This window comes from Manihot esculenta, chromosome 9 (assembly GCF_001659605.2).
Source record: "Manihot esculenta cultivar AM560-2 chromosome 9, M.esculenta_v8, whole genome shotgun sequence".
NCBI classification, from domain to species: Eukaryota; Viridiplantae; Streptophyta; class Magnoliopsida; order Malpighiales; family Euphorbiaceae; genus Manihot; species Manihot esculenta.
Genome location: NC_035169.2, coordinates 7,661,723 through 7,674,967, shown reverse-complemented (window position 1 = coordinate 7,674,967; position 13,245 = coordinate 7,661,723). Strand labels below are relative to the sequence as shown.

General features: G+C 27.1%; 1 protein-coding gene across 5 annotated transcripts; it reads right to left on the bottom strand.

Moving 5' to 3' along the window:
- Window positions 1-3,928: 3,928 nt before the first annotated feature.
- On the bottom strand, window positions 3,929-12,495 carry LOC110622854 (ABC transporter G family member 22). 5 transcript variants are annotated; one of them, XM_021767538.2, is made up of 11 exons: window positions 12,379-12,495; window positions 11,828-12,220; window positions 7,238-7,308; window positions 6,383-6,618; window positions 6,106-6,261; window positions 5,837-6,020; window positions 5,456-5,764; window positions 5,072-5,359; window positions 4,699-4,983; window positions 4,490-4,597; window positions 3,929-4,405 (listed from the first exon to the last, which is right to left on the bottom strand). In XM_021767538.2, the coding sequence occupies exons 2-11, from the start codon at window positions 12,204-12,206 to the stop codon at window positions 4,187-4,189; spliced, it is 2,235 nt and encodes a 744-aa protein (XP_021623230.1). In that variant the 5' UTR covers window positions 12,207-12,220; window positions 12,379-12,495; the 3' UTR covers window positions 3,929-4,186. The 5 variants fall into 5 exon arrangements, with proteins under 5 accessions (XP_021623230.1, XP_043815949.1, XP_043815947.1 ...); XM_043960014.1 differs by lacking the exon at window positions 12,379-12,495 and adding an exon at window positions 6,989-7,053 and having other exon boundaries at window positions 11,828-11,844; XM_043960012.1 differs by lacking the exons at window positions 11,828-12,220; window positions 12,379-12,495 and adding an exon at window positions 6,984-7,053 and having other exon boundaries at window positions 7,238-8,202.
- Window positions 12,496-13,245: the final 750 nt, after the last annotated feature.

Sequence of the window (13,245 nt, the reverse complement as noted above, 5' to 3'; positions counted from 1 at the left end):
TCACATTTAATTAAATATTAATAAATTTAAATTTTATTTATTTAAAAAATAAGTCAAATATTTTTATTCAATCCAATTTTAAGTAATTAACAACAATAGAGTCTAGGGAGTTTTAAATTTAGAGTATAAATTTAAAATTAAATAATTTTAATTAAATTAACATAATTACAATCTAACTTATAAAAATTATTAAATATTTTAAGGACTAATAAGTCAAATAATCACAAATTTAAGTTTGATTCATTTAATAAACCAAATTTAAAATTAGTTTAAAATTAACTTATGGGTAAATTGTATATTTAAGGATAATTTCATATTTATTTCTAATTTTATTTTATTACTAAAATATTTCTTTATTTTAAAAATAATTTCATATTCATCCCTCAATTTCATTTTATCACTAAAATATTTCACAACTTTAAAGATGGTGTAATGTTCGTAGTAAAATTTTTATTTTACCACTAAAATAACTTTTATTTTTAATTTTATTTTAATAATAATATATAATATTTATTTATGTAATATTTTAATTAATAATAATTTACTAGTTTATTTAAAATATTAAAAATTTAACTAAACTATTATGTAAATAAATAAATACTTAGAATTTAATAATTTTGTAAAATATAAATAAATTAATATAAAGGCTAAAATGTTTTACTTTAATTTTAAAATAATAATTAATTTTATTAGTAAATATAATATAATATAATATAATATTTTTATCTATTTAATTGTAAAAATAAGGAAAATATAAAAAATTAGGAGAAAAAGATAATGTCATTATTTTTTATTCGGAAAAGCAATTATTATAAGTAAGAGAGACTTTTATTTAGATAAAATTAAAATTGAAATATATTTTAGCAAAAAATGAAGTTGAGAGATGAATGGGAAATTATCCTTAAAGTTGAATGATGAACGATTTAATATATCTATTAATTTATTGAAAAAATAATAAAATCAAAAAGTTTAATAAGATACTTTAAACTTAAAAATATTTGTGTAATAAAGCATATCTTAATTTTGGTGTTGATCGGTTTTTATATTATGAAAATATTGAGTCGATGGTCAAATTTCTAAAAAATTTGAGTAGTATATGTTAATAGATAAAATATTTTGCAATTATAGATATAATAAAACTTTGTTGAATTGTATTTTATAATAGTAATATTTTATGGAGTTTCATTTTATAGTTGAGAGGGTAGATTTTTGACGGAGAATTAAAATATGCTACGATTACGATTGAGTTTTTTTTTATTAGTAAGATCAAATATCATCTAATCAAATTATTATCATATAATTTTATATTTGAGACGGTAACTAATTATTTATTTTAATTTTATATATATATGTATATATTTTTTTTTCTCAATATCAACTTTTTGTTTTATAGGTAGTTATAGTTAGGTCAGGTTAATGAATAAATCGAATCAAAATATGAAAATAATGGTTTTGGCTTCAAATTTAAGAGCATTGCAATTCTGATTACACTATCTAAATATTGTTTTTTTTTTAATTTAATTTAATGTTCAAATACAATTTTGATTTATTTAGTGTAACGATTCAAAATCGATTCTTAATCCATTTCTTGCTCTAAGTCCAGAGCAAGGTGTTTTGAATTTAAATTTTCACTCAAAATTTTTATTTTTTAAAATAATTTTAAATTAAAAGGAAAAGTTGGAAATATTTAAACATATTAATTACAATTGAATTAACAAGAAATATTGATATAATGTATATTATTTATTAATAATATGCTATTAATTAATAACACATCCTAATAATATGGTAAGAAAATATGTTTGTTAATTTTTTTATTGACAAAAATAAAATAGGATTTATTTTTAATAAAATAATTTTTATGAATTAAAAGTATCAAATTAATAATTAAAAACTATTAATTTTTTTAAAAATATTAATTTTTTTAAAAATATTAATTTTTTTAAAAATATTAATTTTTTAAAAATAAAACTTACCTACACTGAATTTGTATGAACTCATACCCTAAATCACACTAAGAGTCCGCGTGAATTTAAGTATTTTTCATAATTTAATTAAATTGAAAACTGAATTACCATCGTCAAGTTGTACGCCGAATTGTTTGAAACGACGTCGTTTTGGTCACAGAAGCCTTGTGACAAAAAGAAAAAGATCCCAGAAGCCACAAGTGTATATTTTTCTCCCTTTAGCACCTGCCCAAACCTCTGTTTTCTTCAGTTCTTTCAATTTCAGAAAATATAATTCCATACTCGGTTTCGATCGTAATCACAATCCCGGTAAAGTTAGGGTTTTTGATAAATGTTTCAATCATCATGATTGATGGGTTCACCAAAGACACACAGGTGATACAAGCTCTTGATAAATTTACTCAAATACCGATGCCATGCAGCGACCCTAGGTGCTTGCTTGGAAGCCATTCGATACAATGCGTAAGTGTGAATGACCTCTGATGAGTAATGGATCATGGATGCTTTTAGCTTATGATATCTTTCAAGTTTACAAATAAGCTGTCTCATTCACAGGACAATGAGAGTTGCAAGCTGTTGATGGTCTTTACTGTGTTGGGGATTGCTGCTTTACAGGGTAGGGTGCAATGTAGCTGTCGCCTGTTCAGGAGTTCTATGTGCTCATCAAGCAGCAGCTGATTTGGTAAGCTAAAGGCCATTTTTTTTCATATCTAAAATAAGTTTTCTTCTGCCTGGAATGATTCTGCTGTTCATCTACTAGATCATGATTAGGTTATAGAATAAGCAGATTTAATTTGGAAGCAATCTCATCCCATTGGAATCTGTTGGAATATTTGTTTCTTTGTGAGGATATTGAACTTTCCTTTTGCTTTCTTGGTTACTATCGTTTCGTGTTGTCTGTTGCACCAAGGTGCAAGGATACTGAATTTTCCTATTGCTTTCCTGTTTACCTTATAGTTCAAGATTATATAATTAAGAAATATCTAAAAGGTATGTTATATGGTATATTAATATTAACAATTAGTTTTACCCTGTGTTTGGATGTGTGGAAAAAGTAGAGTGGAGAGGAAAGAAAATAAATAAAGGGAAATCATGAGGGAAAGTACTTTTTTTATGTTTGGAAATATAAGGAAAATAAACCATGAAAGGAAAATAAGTTATATTTTCCTCTAGTTGTTTTCTCTTTAAATTGGAGAGAAAATTTTTTTAAAAAAAAAGAAGAGGAAAAATGTCTTGTCACTTAGGAAGTTACAACTACCTCTTAATTATTAATTCCAATTTATAAGATAGAGGGTGTAGTGATAATCTTATTAAAATATAATTATTTTCTTTTCCATTCAATATCTTCCCAAACAAGGGAAAATAAATATATTTTCCTTTCTCTCCTTTTTAGTTTCCACCTATCCAAACTAAAAGAAGGAAATAAAAACTAGAAAATAAACTTTATTTTCTACCTTCTATTTTCCTTTCCCTCTAAAAAATTCTTCAAACAGAGGGTTAAAGGTTAAATGGTTATTCAAGTATGACTTTTTATGGAAACAATTGCATAAATAGTTTCAAGAATCAAAACTAAACCACACTAGAACCAAAGTACCAAGAACTGAATCAAATCAAAATTGAAACATGGACAACCTAACTGGAACCATACTGAGATTTCGGTTTGCTTCCCGTTCTTAGGCAAATCCCAAATCAGAAATGGAACCACACACTCCTAGTTTGTAGGGACATGACTACTACTGGTGGTTTTATGCATATGCATCAAAATGGGGACCCTGCAAAATTTCTGGTAAAGCAATTAACTAAGTTTAATTCAATAAAGTTTTCCTCTCCAACACTTAAGCAGTACATTTACCAAAACCAGTTAATATTGATGACTGATGTTAAGTTAACTTTGATAAATATCACATCATTGCATATAAATAATATGAAGATCAGCTTGTGCAGATGAGCTTCTGGTGATGTGATGGCATTTCTATGTATTCTCCAAAGAAAAATCCTCTTTTCTTTTCACATGCCTAAGACAGTTTGTTGTGTTTCTACTGATGCAATTAGGTGCAAACAATATCCTGGAGGCAGAATCCTGATGGTTCCTTGACAGTTTCCCTTAAAAATCTACCCTGGGATGTGAGCTTTCACAAGGTAGCTCATGGAGCAGTCAGACTCCGAATAGGGGGATGTTGAGTGTTCCAGATTTGTTTTCATCTGAAGTTTGTAGGCCATTAGGATCCACAATTAAGCTTCATGTTCCGCAAAGAAATGTATGCCAGGAGACGGTAGCCAAAAACCATGGCCACCAAGGCACTTACTTCCATTAAACCACTGTCTGTTCTCATTCCTTTGATCTGAGGCATGTGCTCATATTGCACCTTGAGGAGAAGTTTGTAAGTGTGGTAGTTGAAAGACATGTAGCGAATCCAAGCAACGAATATTGGAACTTTCTGCAAAAGGAAGACAATATATATTAGCTATTACATTTTCTACCACTGAAAGGTCATAAACTTCAAGGACGTCCATGTTTTCACCTTCACAAAGTATCCTCCAGCCAGCATAAAGGTCATCACAGTTACTGAAGCCAGTGTTGTAGCCTTCTTTAAGTCCATTAATGTAGCTCCAATAGCTAGTCCGAGTCCCTGTACCATTAAAGCCATCCTTGATTAAATCCACTGATCAGGTTCGAATATTTAGTGTATATAATTCCACTTTCTTGTTTGTTGTTCATAGAAAGATTTACCTGAGCAGCAACAATACAGAGGAAAACAGTTAACAGGCTAAGGAAAAAGGGGCCGGCACTCATTCTCAAGCCCGCCATGAAATAGACAACCACAAGGAAAAGCACTGGAAGTATCAGATCAAGTGGAAGATCGCTTGTTGTCCTTGCCAAGAAATAAGCACTCAGTCTATACATGTCAGCTGCACGTTCCTTATTGAGCATAGCTCTTTCTTGAGGAAATGTAAAGATGGCAGTGAAGACTGGGAAGAATCCCCAGAAAACAGCAATGAAGAAAATCAGCCCTGCCTGCAATTAAACAAGGGAAGTTCCATAAAGTTCTTTGGGGTTGATTGTTCGTGTATCCTTAGAATCATATAGGGGCTTAATTGATTACCTGATCTTGCAGGCCTTTGGGGCTGCTACTATCTGATTGCCACCATAGCAATCCCAAGATAATAGCAGTGGAAAGAACCTGGGTTATTCTCAACCAGCTGAAATAGTCATGTCTTCTTTCTTTGATTCCTCTACAGAATAATAAGGTATATTGTTCCCACCAGCTTGCTCCCCATTGTCGTTTTGGAGCAGATACTTTCAGCTTCACTTCCTCATCAAGGGGTATGGGAACCATAAGTTTCTTCTTCTCATTTTCTGCAACTCTTGTCTCGTAGGCTTCCACAAGATACTGCAGGATACAGATATCGTAACATTATCAGGTTTGAGTAATAGATAGCTTCTGCAAATTTAGGAGCAGCTAGCTAGAGAACAGTAGTTTAATTACATCATGTACAACTTTAGGAGATGGTTTCCCATTTATTGTTTCAGCGTCTGAGTTATCCATTTGCACTCTGTCCTCCAATTCTGATGGAACAGAAACATCGTTGATGTTTCCATTTGCAAGGTCTAGCAAGAACTCAGCCGGATTCATGGCGATAAGGGGGTTACAACCAATAGATGAGAAGTATGACATTGCTTCTGATGCTTTTCCAAAATAAAGCAAGCTCCCTTTCCCAAGAAGGATCAGCTTGTCAAACTTGTGGAAGAGTCTACTTGACGGCTGGTGAATTGTTGTCACCACTGTTTTCCCAGCCTGCAGTTATTAGATTATATGTTATAAAAGTTCAGAAAGGAAAACGAACTTCAATAGTTGCAATTTATATACCTCTGCTATGTCCTGAAGCATCTGAACTATCCTTAAAGCAGTTGTGGAATCCAAGCCAGAGGTTGGTTCATCAAGAAACAAAACAGAAGGGTTGATTAGAATCTCATTGGCAATACACACTCTTTTCCTTTCCCCACCTGAGACACCGCGGACGAATGAGCCTCCGATCATAGTATCTTGGCACCTGCATTATAGCAGATCATCAAGATTCTCATCTTGCAAGATTGAAATGAGCAAGATTACCAATTTGTTATTGTAAAGATTTATACCTCTCCAAGCCTAGCTCATAGATAACATCTAAGGCTCGTTTTTCCTTCTGTTCTTTTGTCAAGTGCTTTGGCAATCGGAGGAGAGCTGCATATGTTAATGTTTCTTTCACTGTAAGGTGAGGAAACAAGACATCATCTTGAGTCACAAATCCTATCCTGCAACATATTTCTGAGTTAGATGTAGTCCACAGAAGAAGAAAATCAAGGCAAGTCCTTTTAGTTAGTTGAAGACAATTTCCTTGAACAGAGTCCTCTCCTGTAAGATTGAAAAGCTTACCTACTTTTTAGAAACTTTGAATACGGCTGGTCATTATAAGTGATTGAACCACCAACAGTAGACTGATTTAGCCTGCCACCAAGCAGATTCAAGAGTGTTGTCTTTCCACTTCCTGAAGGTCCCATAAGTGCCAAGACTTGACCTGGATTCACTGAACCAGTGATTCCACTCAAGATTTGCTTCTCCTCTGACGAGGTCATCCCCTTGATTATCACCTTGTAACTCACATCTGTGAACTGCAAAATGCATTCCAGAAGCAACAGCAAGCTTCACTTGATCAGTAAGTGCGTGAGCTATTCATTACATACTTCATAACATTGTAGTAATGTATACTGTAATGAAGACAATAAACTGTCTACCGAAAAGCATACATACGTAGAAGCATATGAAAGACCAATGAGCTTTAGCTCAATGGACTTGTCTCGAATTCGAACCCCATATGAGCTAATCGTACTAAAAAAGGCGTTTCAAAGATAGCTGTCTATCTTCGAAAACCAATTCGTTATCATCTCATGCTAGTTAGAAGATATTGATTTCTAATGTTTTTGGTCTTGTACAAAATAATGTGATATCATGAAACTGTGTCTGTACAAGACTGAACCTGACCAAGCTAGCAATGTTCTATGGGATGGCCTTGATTGATTGCTACATAATTCTCCATCTTTATTAGCCTGTCCAAATAGAATATGCATATCAAATCAATCCAAGGCACCATTACCACATTAAGGCAAAGCTTTTAACACACTCACTGCATGCTCATTGGACAATGAAGAAGATGATGATGATGTTGATGATGATGATGATATAGCTATGTATGTATATGTATATATATATAGAAGCTGTCATATTACATACCTTGAGATAAATTGGGAAGGTGGGTTCTGTTTGAAACTTGGGTTTCTGAGCAGCAGCTTCAAGATCCGCAGCTGCAACAGCCATGAGAAAGAAAGATGTGTACATTTTGGTAAACAATATTAATTAATATCTTTATCTACATGATGCGTTGTCAATAATCTGGCTAGTTATTTTTTTTCAGTACAGAAAAGTAATTTTTTTTCTTTGAATTATCATCAATTGAAGTGACTTGATAATTGATTTTATTATTATTTTTTTTTTTGTTTTAAATCTGAGGTGATATTTCTTTACAGATATATGGCTGCAAATTCAAGTTTCCCCACAAATAAGTCCTATATAACAGTGCTGTGGCATTATTGTAAGCATTCAAATCTTGGCCAATTGGAAAATACTTAACATTTTTTTTTTTACATTTTAATTACAAAATTTTAATTTTGAATTTATTATAAAAAACTAGTCTCAATGTTAAATTAAAAATGAAATTAAAATTTTATACAGATGGCATGACATTTAAAATTGAATTAAAAAATTTTACACTCTTAAAAATCATTCCAATCCAAAATTAAAGGATGTATTCACACCCTCAATTATATATAAGTTTCTCAAATGCTGAATTCCATGCCACGTCATGTCATGTGTAGAAACTTAAAATTTTAAATTTTTATTGAGATTAAGATTATAATTACGTCAATTAGAAAATTGAGACAATAAATTTAAAATTATATTACTAATATAAGGACACGTAAACATTTGATTTTTATTTTAATCAGGATTCAGATGTTTATCACAAGAAGGAAAAACGAAAAATATATTTTTCACACAAGTCACATTGATAAAGATAGTTTCTTTTTTATTGGTAGGTATTTAGAAAGGGATAGACAAATCCAATTCAGCCTACCAGTTTATTTATCTTTTTTTCAGATAAAAAATTTAATTCAATTTATTTTTTCTATTAATTTAGTTATTTAAAATAAAAAATTATTTTTTTAATTATAAAATTTTTATTTTTAGAAATAATAAAACTATAAACGTCTGATCTATAATTTTTATCCATCTTTTTTTTAATTATTTTAAAATTATAATTTATTTTTCTTTTTTAAATTATATGTTTAAAAATAGCATATAAATGAACTATTATAACTCTATTTATTTTTATTTTATTTTTAAAAAATCTCTTAAAATCTCTTTTAATATTTAATAAAATTTAATATATTTAAAATGAATATAACTGAAAAAATTAATAAAAAATTACAATTTTAATATATACAAAAAATAAAATAAATAAAAGTTATAAAATAAAGAAAAATTACTTAATTTTTTTTTTTAACGGAACGAATAACCTGAAACAGAGTTAATGAGTGATAGGCATTTAATTAAAAAGTCTGTTGGATACTTCTTCAAGTGGACAAGAAATTAACTTAGAAGTGAAACCCAGTTGAAACTTGTAAGAGAATGGGTCCCACTCCCACATCTCAATGCAAAACTAAATATTTCATAATAAATAAATAAATAATTTTAAACTTCAAAATTACCTTTTTTTTTACATTTTAAACATAAAACAATATCAATAAACTTACCTTTAATTGATTGTTTCTCCCATATTTAATAGTTACATTTCATTAAAAAAAATTAAATATCTCATAATAAATAAATAAATAAATTTATTTTTTTTGAAATGTAAATAAATTCAAATTTAAAAATTGCTTTTTACACTTTAAATGTGAAAGCATATAATAACACTAACTTTAATTTTCCTTATTTAATATCTTACAAGTAATTATTTTAGACTATTCTCGGGGGAAAAAAAAAGATTTTTATATTATTATCTCTAACAAGTGGCATTCTCATAGAAGAGTCAACTTTTTTTTTTTTACTTTAAATGGTAATTAAAATTTAAAAAAATTATTATATGTATCGAGATGTATAAATTAATTAATTAATTAATTAATTAAAAATTAAAATATCATAATAATATATAAATTTCTATAATATTCTTTTAAAATTTTAAATAATATATTAATTTTAAATTGAATAGTATATATAAAATTTTTTTTTAATTAAAATCACTAAGTCGCACTTAAAAATTTAGTCTGATAGTAAGTGTATCTAAATAAATTTGATAGATTTTCAAATTTTACTTTCTCAATTCTTATTTTAAAAAAAATTAAAATCATTGAGCCTATAATATATAATATATTACTTTTTAATTAAAGTTAAATAAAAAAAATGTCAAATTTTCATGGATAAAACTTATGTTACAAAGGAAAAATAGGAAAGACTATATTAAGTGGGAAATACATTGATTGATTGTATATTTGATTTTCAATGTGTAATTTGTTAAATTTCAATCATAAAATTAAATTAAAAAATATAAATTAATATTTTTAAAATTTTTATTTGTGTGGGAATGCACTAATTTATATGAGACAAAATGGACGCTAGAAGCCACCACCACTAGGCAAAATGCAACAAACTTCGCTTGACTTGTAAGACCAACTACTTGTTTTTTTTCAGAAAAACTACAACTCATTCCCATTATTTAGGAAAGAAGGTTTACTATTTAGTATCGGATATTATAATTATTAATAAATTATTTTTTATATTTTTAAAATTTTATTAATAATATAATCTTTTCATTTTTTTATTAAAAATAAATAAAAAATAAGAACAATTTTTTTTCAAAATCTAATTTTATCTTTATTAATTCTCATTCTCCTTCTTCTCTCTAAATAACCCTATTTCTTCTTCTTCGATAACTTAATTTTTAAAATTTAATTTTTTTTTCTTTTTTTCTTTCTCAATAATTTAATTTTTTTACTTCTCCCTCTTTCTCCTCAATAATTTAATTTTTTATTTTTTTATTTTTTTCTTTCTCAATAATCTAATTTTTTTTATGAAAAAAAAAAGAAAAAGTATTGAAGAAGAAGACAAAGAGCTAAAAAAAAACTTAATTTTTAAATATATTTTTAATGCTAGAAATATATAAAATTGGACGAAAAACTATTTTATAAATAAAAAAATAAAAGATATTTTAATAAATTTTTTAAAAATATAAAAATTAATTTATTAATAATAATAATATTTAAAAATTAAATAATAAATTTATTAGTTGATATTTTAATTTTAAAAAATATTAATATATCTTTTAAATTTAAAAAACATAGTAATTAGTTATGCTATTAGATTTTTAGCATACCACCATGATTTTTAATATTAACAGGGGAGAGAGAAAACTTTCCTTTATTCAAAATTACTTTTTTTAATATATAATAATTAAAATTAATGAAATAATTAATTAATATACTCATAAATATTTTAATTTATTTTTAAAAATTAAAGAATTAATTATTATTTTTTTAATATTATAAAAATTAAATAGTAATTTTTATTTTTTCTTTTATTTTAAGCTTTGTTTTACTTAACAATTATTAATTATTTTAACATCTGATAAGTAATTAATAATAGTTAATACTAAAAAGCAGCCAAAAAATGAGGTTGAAAATTTATGATTTAATTAAATTGAAATACTAAATATTATCATAAAAATTGTTGTCAGTGGACAAACGCAAGTGGACCTGGTCAAGGACCGGTTCCAGATTGATTTTGGTTTGAAATCAGCTATTCGACTCAATCTATAGATTAAATCGAAGTTAGTGGATCTGGCTAGTTGATTTTTTAGTTTTCATTAAATTTAAATAATTAAAAATCAAACTGAAACCGGATCCAACCGCATACTTTTGCCTTAGTGGGAAAGGGGTAAGGAAAATTAATCAAAGTGGGGGCCCACTTTTCACTAATTTGGAAATTTCTTGCTAAGTGGTTGTCAAATGGTCAAAATGCAAAATGGATTCATTTTATTTTTAAAGTTATTAAGTGGCTGTTTCTGTTCTTTTTGTTTTTTTTTTTAAAAAAATTCCTTTCCTTCCCCAAAATTCAAAATCCTTCGATCAAAATTCAAAAAGTTCGGAAATTATCAAAATTAATTTTTATAATTAATAATTATTTACTTGATAATGATTTTACATATATATATATGAACTTATTTCTTCATATTAATAGGATTAATTAGTTTTTTTTAAGTTTATACACTCTTTAATTCATAAATTTTATATTAAATAATATCATAATAAATTATAATTTTAAAATTAAAAATGAAATTACTAATACAGTATTTATTAAGATTTTATTCAAGAGTAATAATTATTATATTTTAATAATTATTAATTAATCTAATATTGTTTTATGATAATATCATAAGTATTCTAAAAATTTAAAGTCTATTCGTATTCAATTAATTCATTAAAAAAATAAAAAAAATTTTGTGAAACTCTCAATTTTAATTTTAATTTTCGTTATTAATGAAAAAATTTTAAAATATTATTATTATATATGAAAAGATTTTATTTTTATCATTATTAATGATATTTTTCTTGTTTCAGATTTAAAAAGTATTATATTTATATAGTTTAAAAAATTAAATATTATAAATACAATAATTGGATTGAATTATTTATAATGGGTAATACTTTACAGAAAGAAGAGAGATTTATATAATAATTGCATGATATATGCAAATGCAAATTCACTTACGTGTATCATCATCGCTGAACGGTTTCGAATCGGCGATATCTTCCGGCGGCACCGTAAAGCCGGTGAAGGAGAACGACAAGCCCAAACTAGCACTAGAAGCTCGACTCAAAGCTGCACCGTTGCTTACGTCATCCAAATCAAACTTCATCTGTGCACTCCATGACTTCCTTATATGTGTGTTCTTGCCACCGCCACCACCACGTCCTGGTGATGCCGCCGTCATTTGCCGCTTGCTGGACTTTCTCGACAGTGTTCCACTTTCCTCCGACGCTACTCCTCCTCCCTCATTCGTCGGAGGAGATTTATATGCCGCAGCCATCGTCTCCAGTAGTTGGTCTGATTTTGTCCTCCCTAAACTGTAAACACTGGTTTTCTCCATTCTAAAACAACCTCCTGCATGAAAAAAAAAAAATTATTAAATACAAAACTGAGCCCATGGTTCTTGATAACAATACAAAAATGGAATTTTCCAAGAAAATAAAAAATAAAAAATGAGATATTCATGGAAGAAAAATGAGAAAATATTCATCAGATGAGAAGATCAGCCATACCTTTTCTTGTTTCTTCTTCTTCTTCTCTTTTTTTTTTTTTTAATTTTCTTTGCTGTTAATAATTTAAAAAAAAAAAAAAGTGAAGGAAAGTTGTTGCTGTTTCTCAACTGCTGCAACTCCATATGGTGCAACCACTGCTTTATAAGGTGCAATTAAGAAGCCACTTTTAATTTTTTTTATTCCCAAAATACCCCTGAAATTGTACGATATTTACAGTTGCAAAATCCCATAAAATGATAAAATTGTGAAAATAACAAGAGATTGGAGGAGCACATTTAATGGCTGTAATCTGAGCATCATGCTCACTGAGTATAAACCATCCTAACCGTACACGTGTTCGGACAGTACTTGATGTACCAGAGATCGATGTGGGATAAAAATGGGAATATAAATGGTTTTGGAAGTCAATTACGGAAACTTCTGATAATAAATGGCTTCTTTAACCATATTTCGGAGAATTTTACACTGTGAACCGTTTTTTCCACGAAAAATATTTTTTATTAAAATATTTTTAATATTTAAAACATTAATTAATTAATAATATTTATTAATTAAAAAATAAAATTACTTTTTATATTTTAATAATTTTATTAATATCTTTATATATAAATTTATTAATATATTTTATTTTTAAATGAAAATTAAATTTTGTAATAATATTTTTGTAAAAAATATTATTTTTATAATATAAGTTATTTTTAAAAATAAATAAAGTTTGATAAATAAAAAAATCTTTTCTAAATTTAGTTTACCATCAATATAAAATATAAATATGTAAATTTTATATAATTTTTAGATATATAAAATTATAAATTTATATTTTAAATTTAGATAAAAATTTTCTATAATAAATAATGTTGGTAGAGC